This window comes from Rhyacophila brunnea, unplaced genomic scaffold (genome assembly GCF_057557595.1).
Source record: "Rhyacophila brunnea isolate RB1 unplaced genomic scaffold, BYU_Rbru_1.0 scaffold_11, whole genome shotgun sequence".
Lineage (NCBI taxonomy): Eukaryota > Metazoa > Arthropoda > Insecta > Trichoptera > Rhyacophilidae > Rhyacophila > Rhyacophila brunnea.
Window position 1 is genome coordinate 19,364,720 of NW_028232763.1, and position 16,753 is coordinate 19,381,472.

General features: G+C 32.9%; 1 protein-coding gene across 1 annotated transcript; it reads left to right on the forward strand.

Annotated features, from left to right (window-relative positions):
* Positions 1 to 4,172: 4,172 nt before the first annotated feature.
* LOC147078456 (putative protein FAM10A4) lies at positions 4,173 to 15,776 on the forward strand. Its single transcript, XM_085959702.1, has 8 exons — positions 4,173 to 4,221; positions 4,327 to 4,551; positions 7,190 to 7,275; positions 8,048 to 8,259; positions 8,514 to 8,623; positions 11,918 to 12,077; positions 12,780 to 12,995; positions 14,240 to 15,776. Exons 2-8 carry the CDS (start codon positions 4,349 to 4,351, stop codon positions 14,447 to 14,449), a joined length of 1,197 nt encoding a protein of 398 aa, XP_085815828.1. The 5' UTR covers positions 4,173 to 4,221; positions 4,327 to 4,348; the 3' UTR covers positions 14,450 to 15,776.
* Positions 15,777 to 16,753: the final 977 nt, after the last annotated feature.

Here is a 16,753-nt window from a genome sequence, read left to right on the forward strand (position 1 = left end):
CAATTTCTTTGCGTAACTAATTTTAAAACTTTAGATATCGTAAATCAATCACAAGAATGATATTTTTATCAACAGCGGAAAGTAAAAGATGGATTTTCGAATCCCACACGCCCAAATTTTTGAAGTGAACCGTTTTTACGCGCGTAGAATGTCTACTGCCATAGACCATAGAGATAGACCATTCAAAATGAACCGAACAAATCAAATGGAATGGTTGGATTTGGGACTGTTTGGCAGATTGTCCACGGGAACGCTTTTCTGACGACAAATTAGTGCTGCCAGTACTTAAAATTAATTCAATAACATATTATAGCAGAAACACATTTATTGAAACGTCAACTTGTTACGAAATTCTAACCTATCGTCGTCTACAATAACACAAATTTAACAAACTCGTATTCATTTATTTTAAATATACAAAATATAAATAATGCTTCATGAATAGGTAGCCATTTAGTTCATTTATGTAGTATGACAAAAGTTTTCAAAAATTACTTTTGCCTACTTGTTTGATTGTTTTCATGTCGACAGTGTGATATTGTGACTTAAACGATAACCGAACATATTAAATTGATAAAAGGCAATATAAAACCTGATCATTCCGGATTGATTTAAGATCGTTTGTAGGTAATATTAATTTATTGTAAACAATGATGATATTAATAGGTAAAATGGCGCTCTTGGGTAGAGTTACAATGCTTTTTATGTCAATTTAGAAGTGTATAATTTCAAGTTTATTATTAAAAGAGTCATCAGTTAATTTACAATTATGGAGAAACACAAATATCAGTAGATTTCTTGAATTTCGAAAAAAAATCTAAAATTCAGTATATTGGCAAAAAATATTAGTTGATTTACTGAAGTTTCAGTAGACATGGCAACACTTGATCAACCATAGAATAATATTTCAAAATTTGATAACGTCACATTTTTTTATGGCTGTTAAATGATAATTTTTTAAACCAATGAAACTTATATACATTCAATTAGCTCATATAACCCAAAAATATTTAAAAGGTATTCAACAATAATTGGTGTTATACATATTATTTAAATCATTATCAACCAGGATCAATCCACTGCTGGATAAAGGCCTCCCTAGCCTGATTCTACTCCTTTCTGTCATTTGGATTGCTGTATTTATCAAAATTGGTGATATTATATTTATCTACATATTCATATCGTTATCATCATCATCATTAACCAAGATCAATCCACTGCTGGATGAAGGGTTCCGCAACCTGATTCTACTACTAGCGGTTAAACAAATTTGTGATATTATACCTATTTCTATCATCCTTATCAATATCGACCTGAACCAATCCACTGCTGGATAAAGGCCTCCCTACCCTGAATCTACTCCTTTCTGTCATTTGAATTGCTGTATTTATCAAAATCGGTGATATTATATTTATCTACATATTCATATCGTTATCATCATCAACTAGGATCAATCCACTGCTGCATGAAGGATTCCGCAACCTGATTCAACTTCTAGCGGTTAAACGAATTTGTGATATTATACCTATTTCTATCATCCTTATCAACATTGACCTGAACCAATCCACTGCTGGATAAAGGCCTCCCTAGCCTGGTTTTATTCCTTTCTGTCATTTGAATTGCTATATTTATCAGTGATATTATTATCTACCTATCTATATATATAATGCCATTATTATCACGAGCCTCAATAAGTCTACTGCTGGGTGAATGTATGTGAAGGTTGATTGTATTCCTGACAGTATTGAATTTCTATATTTATTAAAAATGCTAATGATATTTATCTACATATTCATACCATCATCATAATGATCATCATCTTCAACCAGGGGGTGAAGGGTTCCGCAACCTGATTCTACTACTAACTAGCGGTTAAACGATTGCTATATTTATCAAAATTGTTGATATTATATTTACCTATTCATAATATCGTCATTATCATCATCAACCAAGATCAATCCACTGCTGGATGAAGATTATCTCAACCTAATTCTACTCTACTTGGTCATATAAATTGCATTATTTTTTAAATTTGTGATTTTATATACCTACCCATTTATATCGTCATTACTTATCGTCATCGACCTGTATCAATTCACTGCTGGATGAAGGCCTATTTAAGCTAATTCCACATCTTTAGGTCTTATAAATTCCTATTCATGTCAGAATTGTTCTATTCCTCTCAAATATAATATGTATTGCTTCATTATTTATCAACATTTGTCTCGATATGAATGTCCCGCACCGGGAAACTATATTGTTTAAGGTTAATTTTTAATTCAAATTTTGATTTTTTAAATAATATTCTATGGCTGCAAGCATTTATTTTTTATAGACAATGAAACAAAATAATGTTTTAATTTATTTTTTACACTGCTAATCTTCTTCTATTATCTCAATGGGACCCGAAGGAGATTATTATCACATTATATTGGATTGCTATTTATGATAATCACATAATATATTGCTTTATATTCTAATGATTGAGGCGTATAATTATTTATCATATTTAACTGCACATACCTACACATAATACATTTTATTAAAATTAAAATGTCAGTGATAGCAATCGGCGATTCTGCTACGCATTGCAGCCTAAGGCGGTGTTAGACGATATTGTGAAGGCCAGACTTCTGAATAGACTACGTATATGAGTCCAAATTTATATTGGCAGTGACGATTTGTAAATCGTAAAAATGGCAAATCAGCGAAATGTCAAACTGTCTGACGTGAATAAAAAACCCATCCCGAAGGGAAAACTATGGCGCCATCTATGCATATATCACAATTATATTAAAATCCAATACCGCCAAGCCGTCTGCAAAACCTAGCGAGACAGACTGATTATACGTTATTATTCGGTAAAAAAATGTTTATTAATGGAAGAATACAAATGAGTAACAGCATTTCGGAACAATATGCATACTATTAATTATTTATAAATTGATAGTTTTTCCTGAAAGATCTTTTACAATAACAATTCATAACTTTTACATCAAACGTCAAAAGGTTGTTTATTGCGAAAAATCCAGGGCCGTATGCATAATATTATTTTGAACCCAAATGGGTTTATATAAACAAGTAATTGTATACACAATATGTCAGAAACGAACCCATGTTATATTTTTATTTCATAAAATATTTTCAAAATACACATGTGTAAATAGGTAGGCAATATAATAAACTTATTTTTTGTTTGTAATTAACTGTAATTGTTTGTGTTTTTTATTTAACCGTTTTATCTGAACTATAATGCTATGTTATTTTATATAGAACAATATGTAAAAACAAGACCATATTTCTTATTCCAATATTTAACCATTTGCTATTAACTGATTTGAGTATAATTTTTCATAATATTATTATTGTGTTTTTTGTGTTATTAAAAATATAATACTTACATCCATTTGCATTATTTTTTCTTACCCTGAATCCTAATAAAGTTTTATTGCGGGAACTTTTTATAATGAAAATACGTTTATCATAAATTGGTTGAAAGCTTGTGTTGATAAAAAAATACTCAGTGGGGCGTTTTTATGTCCGAGTATGGCCCATTTGCCGCAAATTGTACCTAATTTCAGAGAAATAGAACTTTCTCTCACAAAACGAGTACACACTGACATTTGTGTGCTTCCTCTGGGGAGGAGTCCAATCTCTTTGGGCAGACTCGACAAAAAGTTTCGGGAATTTATAGCAATATCACATTTATTGTAATGGCGTTAGAACAGATTATGCCATTCGGCAGACCCGACAAATAAAGTGAGTGTCATTTTTTTCCCAGATGCTTCGTCCATATTAATGTCATTTGTTTGTAGGCATATATTTATATGGTAGGCACCAATCTCTTTGATAGGCACCGTGCAATGTCTTTGATAGGTATATATTATTTTCAAACAAAGATTGACCAAAAATAATGACCGCAAAATTAAAAGAATTGATTTTTATCTCATTTAGTCAAACGAAACGGTTAATTAAAAATGAAAGAAATAAATATATGCAATATAATTATTTTATTTCACAAAGAAATTGAAGTAAAAGTGCATGAAGATATTTTTGTTCAAGTATAGAGTGTGTTTTAATATTCAGAGTTTGGTTAAGTAAACACAATATCGAATAATCTAGAAATGTCAAAATTTACATTATTATTATTGTAAAAACAAAACCGCATCGCCATATTGTGGAAGCAGGATTGGAGTTTTGGGATTTGATTTCGCGTTTGAGGTAAATCTGTTTGATGATAATGCACTTTCTAAAGGTCAATTTCAAAAAAGATATATGAAAAATAAGATTACCCGAGTCATACTTTGGATTATTTGTGTTTTTCAGATTTTAGCCAAAAATTGACCAAATGGATTTGCCGATCAGCGATGAGCAGATAGCTCAATTAGAACAGCTCAAAGGTTTCATAAAGATGTGCCAGGCTTCGCCTATGATATTAAACCATCCAAGCTTACAATTCTTCAAGGACTTTATCGTCTCTTGCGGCGGAAGTATTCCAGCCCCCACATCCAAACCTGCACCCACTGCGCCTCCGACGAACGCGGGACAACCGTAAGTTCAAACCGGCGTCAAAGTTGGTTTTGCTTTCTGTTCAATTTTAATATATCAGTAGATCTGAATCGTCATATGTATTATATTATAGCAAAGCGATAGCATATTTCTGCCAAGATTCACAATTGAAATATCGCTTGGCTTAAATTGGGTGTGAGAAATGTAATTATTATGAATATTATCTTTTATTAAAGATGGCTGAAGAAAGGTAGAATCCAAATTCTGTATGTTCTGAGCAGTGAATGATTTTTTTTGTCATATTTTCCGGTTTTCAAATTTATAATAAAATAGTATGCAAGGTAAATGTGCCGCAGAGGTGGCCATGAAATTTTACAACTTTCTTTTTAGACCTAACCTAATCTAACCTACCCCAACCTAATATTACCTCGTAATCTTAGTTTGTGATAATGCATCAAAATGTATGAAATTTTCATATTTTCAATCAACGATTATTGGATCGAAAAGCCGATGCGCAGACAAAAAAAGGTATTTATTTTAATTGTCTACATGGAATAAACTGTTTTCGTAAAAAAAATATTATAAAAGCTCATGGCCACCTCTGCGGCACACAGTACACAGACCAAAATCGTAGAACACGATAGTATAGTGGTAACAGTGTGTATCACTGATAATTCAAAATATTATTATGAAAAAATAACCTACCCAAAGCTATGTCTACATTAATTGATTATTTCATCTACCATTTCACTTCAACTTTTTAATTCTGGTTTTAATACCCCATTTACACGTGAATGGATTTACTGCTGACAGTACCTTTTGTACTAGCAAATTACGGTTTTATTTATAATCAAAATTTACTAAATTATACATATTTATAAACTAAGTTTATTAACTAAATAATATTAAACAGTAAATCACTTGACACAACCAGTTGTTCAGTGAGGCAGATATTCTTGAATGGCTTAGGATTCCTGGCTTTCCTATATTATCCTTTCCTATATAGTCCTTGAGCACTTTCCTCCCTGGTACATTATTTTATTCGCGATGAACGTACGTTTTACGAAGGAGAAGTTTCCAAAAGATGAAATCTGCGTTGTATACTTGTACGCGGCGGACTACTAAAGTTGACAATGGAATACCGGCGAATTATAGAGCTTGATTTTGTGCTTTCAACTAGTTAAAATAACGGCGGATTATAGTAGTTGTCGGATAATCGAGCGGCGGATTACTGAGAGTGTACTGTATTTTGAAATAATTATAGTACACAGAACATGTCTTGTTTTGAATGCTTTTAAATTATAAACTAAAAAAAAAAAAATTATGTAACACATTCCATTCTGGCCAGTTAATTACCACAATACGATCACTGCTAAAGACACGCCTGGCGTGTATCAATTAGCATGATAATTAAATGTAGTAATTAACTCGTTAGCAGTGAAAGTATTAAATCTAATGGCCATGCACCTGGCGCGTAAAGACTTAATATCAATAATATATTAAAACATATCGAAACTCTAATGATGAAAATTATATTAATATATTATTTTTGATGTCAAGAAAAAAAATCAATGAAAAAAAATATTTGTTTTCATTTCGATTTGTTATGAAAATCTCACTATTTTCGGTTTTTTATGAATTACTTTGATTTCTATTTTAAAGCAATAGTATTATCGACCACTGTATATTCGAAAATTAATATAACGTGCACCTGTATAACAATTCAAATTGTTTTTTTTTTAAATGCCAACATAGTTAACGTGTTGCAGTTGTGTGGAGTTTATATGTGCAACCCACCTTATGTCATCATTATTTTGGTTGATTAGTTATATTAGTTTATCTGTTTTATTACAGTAGTGGTCTTGTTTGTACATTTCAGCTGTGGTCGTCACTTATTTTTAACACTTTTCATGTATTTTTGTAATCTATTTTATCTTAACTTGGTATTATTATTTCTTTTTAAACATTGAAGGCGGCACAAAAAAAATATACCTACCAAATTATCGAATGCATATTATACACTTGGAATTTTGGTTTATTTTAACTTATCTTTTCATTATTTTAATTATTATTCTAGGGCTCATAATAAACGACAAAAACAAGTATTTATGTTTTAAAACGTTTTCGCTTATCTATCGGACTGCCTTTTCTTTTGATTTAGATTATTTAGAATGTCACAGTTTACTCTGTCGACTTTGCGACATGGCATCTTGATTTTTCCTCTAGGGCAGTACCTCATCATAAACTGAATGTATGGCTGTGTGTTGAAACATTTACATATTCTTCCTCAAGACCGTCTGTTCAAATTTGTAATCTTCGGCACAGGCTTTTCTATGAATGCCTTCATTTTTCGGTGACGGTTATTCAGGTTCTGACGGCGATCCTCTCATATTTGTGCGTGCAAAATAAAATTACACTCGTTGACTTGTTTGCAGTACTGGGTGTTTTTTTCTGACGTGTTGGCAATTGTTTTTTTCTGTCGGTTTTGTTAGTGCCCTCTGCACAGGTGCTTCTCTCGTTAAAATGCTCATATTTCTCGACAGTTACAAGGAGTTTGTTGACTGTTGTCATGGGCGCGATGATGCATTTTTTGTCTCTTTGTTTTGATGGCTTGTGACATAATATTTCTGTTGGATAATGGTCCCAAGCCTCCCTTTAAATTTTTTGTTCATATTTTTAGGAAACCTCCACCGGAAAAAGTCCCTAAGCCTGAATTTTCAAGCGATGAATCAGATCCAGAGTCCGAAGTTGAACTCGATATGGAAGGTTGCAAATATATTTTTATTAATCTTTTATCAATTTCATATTAAAGGGGATCCTATATGCCAACAGAGAACCTAGCGGAAAAATACGAAGCTTGCAATTTGAGAATTTTTTTTGATAATTTATAATTTCAACTGTATTAATTAATAAATATGTATCTGAAAACATTAAAAAGATTTTAAGGATTAAAAAATATCGATTTTTATAAAAAATATAAATGTGTATAACTTGAAATGGTCTCTTAGACCTTAATTCTCTTAAGACTTAAATCTCCTAGGCGATGCTTAGAAAACTTAATAAACTAATTTTAATAATAAATATGACCATAAAATATATGTAATAATAAGATGGGGTCCAATTCAACAAAGTTTATCTTTGACTTAAAATAAAAAATATTTTTCTTTTTAATGTTTTTAATGTTTTCAGATACAATAAATATGTAAAAATTAACATGGTTGTAATTGTGAATTATGAAAAAAAATATCTCAAATTGCAAGCTTCGTATTTTTCCGCTAGGTGCCTCTGGTAGGTAAAGACATCGCCTTCGACTCAGTTTTCATTTTTATGAATAATCATAATAATAAACTTTTTTTTATTCAATGAATGATTCACTAGATTTAAGAATGTAACATTCTTTATTGAACATACATAATTCAGGAACACCTCAGAAACATACCAATTTGAAAAAATAGTGCCAGGGGAGATTCGAACCCGCATCCATCGGATACTGTCTTCTGTATAGAGTTTTTTCATTACTATTGTTTTAATTTTTTAGGTGTCATCGATGGCGATAAAAGTGATGACGCACAGGTGATGGGCGATTCCAAAAAGATTTCTACAGAAGATGAAATCGATCAGTCGGATGAGAAACGCTCGGCAGCTATGAAACATTTCTCCGACCAGGAGTTTGAAGACTCACTAAAAATGTACACTGAGGCCATTCTCTTGAACCCTACTAGCGCACTGCTGTTCTCTAAAAGGGGACAGGTAACAAGCTCATTCATATTATACCACATAAGTCATTTATTTGTGACATAGGTATTATGGCATGTCATAGAACGCAAATTTTTGTTGAATGTAATTTCGTAAAATATAAAGGTAGGTACGTATGTAGGTATGTTTTTCTATAATTACTGTTTGACCATTATACATTTGTACTACTTATCAATCCTGATTTCTGTTGCTTAATAAATAATTTATGTATTTATGAATTAAATATTTATTGGAATCAATTTCTTTAGGTCCAACTAAAACTGAGTAAACCGAATGCGTGCATCAAGGATTGTACTCGTGCTTTGGAATTGAACTGTGACAGCGCAACTGCTTACAAATTCCGTGGACGAGCACACAGGTATATAGTAATACTGTAGAAAGGAAAAAGGATGTAACCCACAGAAATCAAATTTTACAGGACGCACAAAAACGTATTTGTTATGGTTTTCGGTCAAAATTAAAATATGCATATACCTTAAGTCATCATCATCATCATCATCATCAGCCTGAATCTATCCACTGCTGGATGAAGGCCTCTTCAAGTTGCTTCCACTTCTCTCGGTCCTGTGCATTGCGTTGCCACGTACTTCCACAGAACTTTATCATTTCATCGATCCAGCGGCTTCTAGGTCTACCTTGTGGACGTTTTGTACTTCTTGGATACCACTGGATGACTAGATTTGTCCAACGATTGTCTCTTCTTCGAGCTATGTGTCCAGCCCATCTCCATTTAAGGCTTTTAATAAACTCTATTACATCGCAAACCCTTGTCTGCTTCCTTATCCACTCATTCCTCTTTTTGTCCTTTCGCGTTATGCCCAGCATGCACCTCTCCATACCACGTTGTGCTACTCTAAGTTTCTGGATCTCTCTTTTACTTAGGTTCCATGTTTCACACGCATATGTCATCACGCGAAGCACACACTGGTTGAACACTTTGCGCTTTAGGCACAGTGGAAGGTCACTTTTGAAGACATTATTCAGGCGGCCAAAAGCACTCCAGCCTAGCTTTACTCTGCGAACAATTTCATCAAATATACATCCATCTATAGATACTTGTTGTCCCAGATAGATGTAGCTTTTCACCTGTTCGAGCTGAGTGCCATTGATGAGGATCTCTTTTTGGCCTGCAAAGCAGTTGAACATGACTTTCGTCTTTGTTACATTTATTTTCAAACCTACTTTGTTGCTAACTTCAGCGAGTTCCTGCATTCTGCTTTGGAGGTCTTCTGAGTCTTGCGAGAAAATTACTATGTCATCGGCAAAGCGCAGATGATTCAGGTATTCTCCATTTATGGGGATCCCTTTGTCATTCCAGTCAAGTTGCCTGAATAAGTCTTCAAGGGTAGCTGTAAATAGTTTAGGTGAGATTGTATCACCTTGTCGGACTCCTTTGCTGATAGGAAATCTGCGCGATGGTTTATGGAGATTTACAGATGCTGTTCCGCTACTGTATATATTATTGAAAATATTTATATAGCGTCCAGGGATTCCTTGTTTTCTGAGTGCGTCGAGTATTGAACATTTCTTTATCGAATCAAACGCCTTCTCATAGTCTATAAAACCCATGCATAGTGGCAGTTTGTATTCCTGGTACCGCTCTATGATTTCTCTGACGACTTGGATATGGTCCATAGTGCTGTATCCTCCTCTAAATCCGGCTTGTTCTCTCGGTTGGTTCTCGTCTAGTACATTTTGCAGACGGTTTGAGAGAATTTTTGTGAACGTCTTGTAGAGAATAGGGAGTAGACTTGAACTCAAAAATGCACTATCGGCTTTCTTAGATGAGAACGAAACCGTTTCCCTATCCAACGCGGAGGATATAACGAATATTATTCTACAATGTGCAGAAAAAACAGGCGTAAAAAGCTCAGAAGTTACACCTTCCACCAAGCTTTCGAAGGCAACATTGAATCTTATGGAGCAGAGAAGGAAAACCAAGAGCGATAGACAGGCACAAAACGATATGGAGTTTTCATCACTTTGCAAAACCCTCCGAAGGAAGATTAGAGAAGACCTTCGTAAATTCAATGTAAACCTCATACAAGCAATTGTGAAAGCAGGCAGAAGTTTAAACAAAAACAAGCAATGCTTGTCGATAGGAAAACGTCAAATCACAGCACTAAAAGCAAAAGATGGTTCTATCGTCAGAAACTGGGAACACTTGTTAAGCCGAGTTGAAGAGTTCTACAGCGATCTCTACAGTGATGACACTGACAATACGACTATAGACTTAGATCTTCAGAGAAATGGAAATTCGGAAGACCATACTCCCGAAATTACATCCTGGGAAGTAACCCATGCTTTAAATTACATGAAAAGTGGGAAAGCCCCCGGGGAAGACGGTTTAACGATAGATATCCTCAAAAAAGCAGGAAAGGATGCAAATGAAGTACTTGCACAATTGTTCACAGCCTGCATATGCAAAGAGGATGTCCCAGAGGTATGGAAAAATGCCAGCATTGTCATTCTTCACAAAAAAGGTGACAGAGAAGACCTAGCAAATACCTTAAGTGCATGAAGATAATTACAGTAAAACCTCTTTGATAATTCTAAATTCACCATAATTCGAAATTTCCTTAAAAAAAAGTCCCTTGAACATTATTTTCATATAAAACCATATCTTTAATTCGAATTTTGTAATTCGAAATGATTTCGGAGTCCTCGCATATAAAAATATTCAATAAATCGTAATAAAGTACACTATTTCATGACCCAGTCATTGAAAATTGTGACAGACTTTCCTTAAAACAACATAAATTACTTATTTTATGAAGGTAATAAGGAGGAAGGAAGGAATTGTATCGGAAATTTGGTAGGCACATCTATGATCGTAAACAAAATTAATGAAAATCAAAAAAAAAATCAAAATTTTAATATTTTTCTCCCAAACATTTCATATTTCGTTATTTGAATTTTTTTTCGATTTTCGGTCCCGTGGAATTCGTATTAACAAGGTTTTACTGTATTTTGGTGTTTTATGTTCCCAATCTGATATTAATTATTTGTGGTAATTAGAGAAAATCCAATAAAAACGATGGTTAAGTTTTTTTTCCCACTTCACTTTAAACAAATTTAGATAATAATTTGGCATTTGCAGCTAATATCCGTTGGATACAGCGTGTATTTAGTCATATTCAATGTTATGTATCCAATAAAACCTATTTTGAAAATACTGAGGGTTACCTCCTTTTTCCTTTCTACAGTATAATACTATTATCCGTTGGATACAGCGTGTATTTAGTCATATTCAATGTTATGTATCCAATAAAACCTATTTTGAAAATACTGAGGGTTACCTCCTTTTTCCTTTCTACAGTATAATACTATTATATTGCTTTTGGGAAATTGTTATATTTTGCTCCACAGCTGAGATTCAAGATTGAAACTTATAAGTCAGTGAAAATATTTTAACTCGCATTGAAAGTGTTTACTTTTTATCCTTAGATGATAAATATAATTCATTGATTTTTGTGAATCTTTCAACAAGATACGGCATTTTTAGATAGACACGAAATGTTTGTTAATCTAATATGAATCTAATAGCCACCAAGCCAGATGGGCTTATCTGGTCACTTCAATAGAGTATTTTTTTTTTTAAATCTAGGTTAGATAATTTTAACTGTAATATTAATTTTTTGTATACATACAGACTTCTAGGTAACTTTGAACAAGCCGCAGCTGATCTGAGAGAGTCTTGTAAAATAGATTATGATGAGCAGGCACAAGAATGGTTAGCCGAGGTGACTCCAAACGCTGACAAACTGAGAACGCACGCGTTGAACAAGCAGCGCCGCAAGGAAGAAAAAGAGGTGATATTGAAAATTTTTTATTGACAATATTATCAATTGCATTTGATAATAATTATTATTAATAAATAGAGTTAAGTACTTTTCGGTATTGAGTCTTCATGGAAAATTGAAGTCATTGTATGTACATCCATAATTATTATGCCCCACGGTGAAATATTGCCAGTGTGTCTCTCGGAAGCCTTAGGTCTGGGTTTGATTCTCACACCTGGTAAAATTCACTGTAGCGAGAGTAATGTTTTCAATGTGTAACAAGAACCAAATTTGGCATAAGAGATAAGAGAACCACGATTCCTCAAATAAAACACTGTTAATATAATCTTTACTCCAGAGTCCATCGACTCACTGATGGCCACTCTCTATTTTTCAACCACATACTTGGTAATACTTTTACCCTAACTCATTAGCAGAATAGGACAGCAATATTTTTAAGACATGAATTCGGATTTGCCATATGTGCCCATATTGCAACGTAGCTTGAATTCATTTATCAAACACATTCATCCGTTTACAAAAGAATGGAATTATTATGAGCAGGCCTGTTTACATGGCCCCTTTATCGTCAACGGTGGAGACCCATTTGCTTCGCTTTGGAGCGAAAATACTAATTTGCTTATGATATACATCAAAATACACTTTAGGATTCTTATTGGAAATGATATTCATTGTTTATCACAATAACAATGATTACTCTCGTTTCTGCAGCATAAAGAAAAATTGAGGCGCTACCATGAGGCAAAAGCAGCTCACAGCGCAGCAGCAAGCGCAAAACCTACTAAAGATTCCACGGAAGCTAACGCCAATGCCCAGTTCCCTCAAGGATTCGGGGACGACACTGCTGCTGGACAGGGAGGAATGCCCTTCAATATGGCTGACGCTATGGGATTCTTCAACGATCCTGAACTCATGACTGCTTTTCAAGTTAGTATAATATGTATTATTGGTATAACCTTACTGTTGATTCAATCAAATAGCTCTTACAATATTGCTATTTTATGTGCTGCAATATACGTGAATTTAAGAATGTCCAATGTTTTGGGTTAAGGGCGGATGTGCTCAGCGTGGGTCAAAATAGAGCTTTTTTTCTATTTTCAAAGCATGATCCTGGACATACCTTAAACGTTGTAGATAATCTATTTATATAATTTTGAAGCCTTATTATCCATTATATTTATTTTAAACATTTGATGACTGCATAAAGTATTTTTATTACATAAAATAGTATTCTTTTAAACCTCTCGCTCTAATGTTTTAGAATATAGTGATATTTTAGTACATAAATGTGCAGTGGTGTTAAGATTTTTTACATTTATTAATTTTTAAACGCATTTATAAAACCATCAGTATAATTTATATTGACATTATTATAGTGAAGTATTTACGATAAAAAATTATATTGACTATCTCTGTGATCCCAAATTTGCCAAGAATTAGGCATTTTATTATTCAAAAAATGGGCAAGATTAACACATTTGAAGATAATTCTAAAGATACTCATTATAAGCTATGTCTTTGACCATTCAAGTGTGATAAACATCCTACGAATAATGATTGCTTTATAATAATTATTGACCTAAGAATAAGATAGTGTTTTTTTTGAAATACGCCATTTCTTTTGGATTCCCAGTGGTTAAGCTACAACATACGGCCATAGCCATAAATTGGAAAACTATAATTGAAGTAGGGAGTAAAATGATGTTAATGCGCGTGTTTGAACATGTACCTAACCGAAAAAAAAATTTTAAACGGTACGTGTTCAAACGATAATAAGGCTTCAAAATTATATAAATAGATTATCTACAACGTTTAAGGTATTTCCAGGATTATGCTTTGAAAATAGAACAAAAGCTCCATTTTGACCTACGCTGAGCATGTCCCTCCTTAAGAATGCATACTTATGAATATTAGATACATTCTGCAGTAGAATCTTGATTATACGGAAGAGGATGTAGTCATAATAAAATTTCTGTGGATAATCGTGTACATGAGAATTCAGAATAATAGGCTATGTAATGTAATCTTTCATTATGTAAATATTGTTTTTTTTTTATTCTGTGCGGTCCATATAATTCTATTACATACAATATACTGTATTATAGAGTAACAGCATTCATAGTGGTATTTTCATTCTTAGTGTATTTTTTTTGACTATTGTTTTACTCTAGGACCCAGAGATAGCCGCAGCATTTAAGGATGCGTCAGCCAACCCGGCAAACATTTTCAAATACCAAAATAACCCGAAGATCGCAAATATTCTCAACAAACTGGCTTCCAAAGTCGGCGGATCGCCCAATTTCCCGCCGGGTGGTGCTGCACCAGCTGATGCCGCATTCGACAAGCAGCCTCCTTCCAGTGACGATGTCGGACTCGATTAAAATACCTTCCACCAAAATGGCTCACAAACACAAAAGACTGCATTTCACAATAATATTTTCTCGTTTCAGTCATAATTTCAATTGTAAAAATGTGCATTTGACGACATATTCGGAACCCCCCCCATTGATGTACAATTACTATTATCAATTTTCTCTTGTTTCTTGTAAAACATTGAATAATACTAACATTATCTGATTATGTATCAATCACCTTGTCCTGTTGTCAGAAATGTTAATGATTTTAACACAACTCAGTGTTAAAATTGTTCATTCTGGATGCATACTGTGTTAATTATTTCATCACAGTTTGTGAAATGCAATAATTTCATATATTATTAATTACACTAAAGTTTTTCTTTTCCTATTCACATTGAATATTGCTGCCAATACGTACTCATATTTTCAATGTACATAAATACATATTCCATGAATTTTTACCAAACTAAACTTATATGAAATTACCTACAATGTCTGCCATTTGAAATTTTTCTTTGTCATTCAATTTTTAAATGTCATTGAAATTTTGTTTTTCATTGCTATTATTTTGTTATGATAATTATAAGTACTAATAAGTATGGTTACTATCCAAAAAGTGCTTGGAGTTAATTAAAAGCGTATCGAATTAAATTTACTGTCAATAAATTTAATGAGGTAGTCGGAAGAATTTTATTGTATTGGTTATTTTTCATTTTGTAAAATGTAGTATGTATCACGGTTATTACTTACCGCGATACTCGATTGAATACATTCAATGCAATAACATTATATCCTAAAACATTACGAAAATTGTTGTTCAGTGGCTACTACGCACATCAGTAACTATGCCACCGCCAATAATGGTAATAACTGTTCAGGCTGAGTTAATCGAGTCGTCTGGCCTCAAAGGTAGAACTATCCCACATATTAATATGTATGGGATATGTCTACCTTTGATTCCAGATGATTCAATTATGTGTGTACTTGAATATCCAAATCAGCCTACTGTGCTTTATAACAATATTACATACTATACTTAGTTTTTTTTAATGAAATGTAAACTAGTCTTAATTGAGTAATATCAAAGATATGACAATGGCCTATGATTGATTATTTAATTGGCTTTAATGAATTTTTACCATCATTGGTGTTTAAGACAGTCATCGCTCACCAACCTGGATATTCTCGCCTTAATTGAGTAGATGAGTCAAATATATATGAAGATTTTGCATTTATTGTAATGTTTAGATTTTTTCAATATGTATAGAATAAAATATTGTTTCACGGATATACCTATATAAATTTCAGCATTTTGAAATTATAAGTGAATAAAGTTCAATTTAATACAGGTTATTTGTTTTTTATTTGGATAATTTATATTATGCAACAAAATTTTACCAAATCCACTTTATATTATGTATTTTTTTCACTATTTATAGTACAGTACCTATGCATCAACTTCAGGGAACTCAAAAATAGTGGGAACTGAAATATGAGTGTGGAGTAACAGGCCGCCGATCTCAAATATGGGATAAACTGGATACGTCATTCTAAGCTGGTCCTTCGTTCTGACAACTGCTCTCGGTTTGTGCACTGATGCTCATTCAATATTGGTGTATTTGAAGGTTGCAACACAGCTATGTGTTTCATTTTCATAGGACACTCACATCTTCAAAATGAAGTGTATTGGGTATAGCCTATCGGAATAAATTATATTAGTCTGTTCTGTGATTAACCTCATTCATTCATTAACTTAAAAAAATATATCTACAGTGATTCAAACTTACTAAGTGAATTGAGACTAGCATTTATTTTGTAGAATTCCATAGTATTTTTACCTAAATTTACGAAATTCATGCATAAATGACAGATCGCATTGTATATAAAAAAAATAAGCAAATACTCTTCAAGAAGAATTACATTTAATATAAATATCTAATTGCATAGGTCGGTCCTTAGGCTTCATAGTTAGGCTTTATGCGGCACACATAGTATTATCCGCACTGACATGATCAGGCGGCGGGGAAAACCGCGCCACGAACCTCTGATTTTGATCGATTTTTGGACTACTGTAATAAGAGAATTCCTCACCTGATCGGAGCAATTCTCGTGTCAATTTGTGCATAAAAACCAAACTAAGTAAAACGGTAACAAACCATTTCATTTCTACCTACAAAAATGGCTGTACCAAATAAGAAACAAAAACTTGGTGGAGCTAGTATTAGTAATTCTGGCAAACAGTTTTAAAATTGGTGAACTGAAATGTGTGACCCAATCTCTTAAAATTTTGAAAACAATGAAAAATTATTTAAAAAATAAAAGACCTTC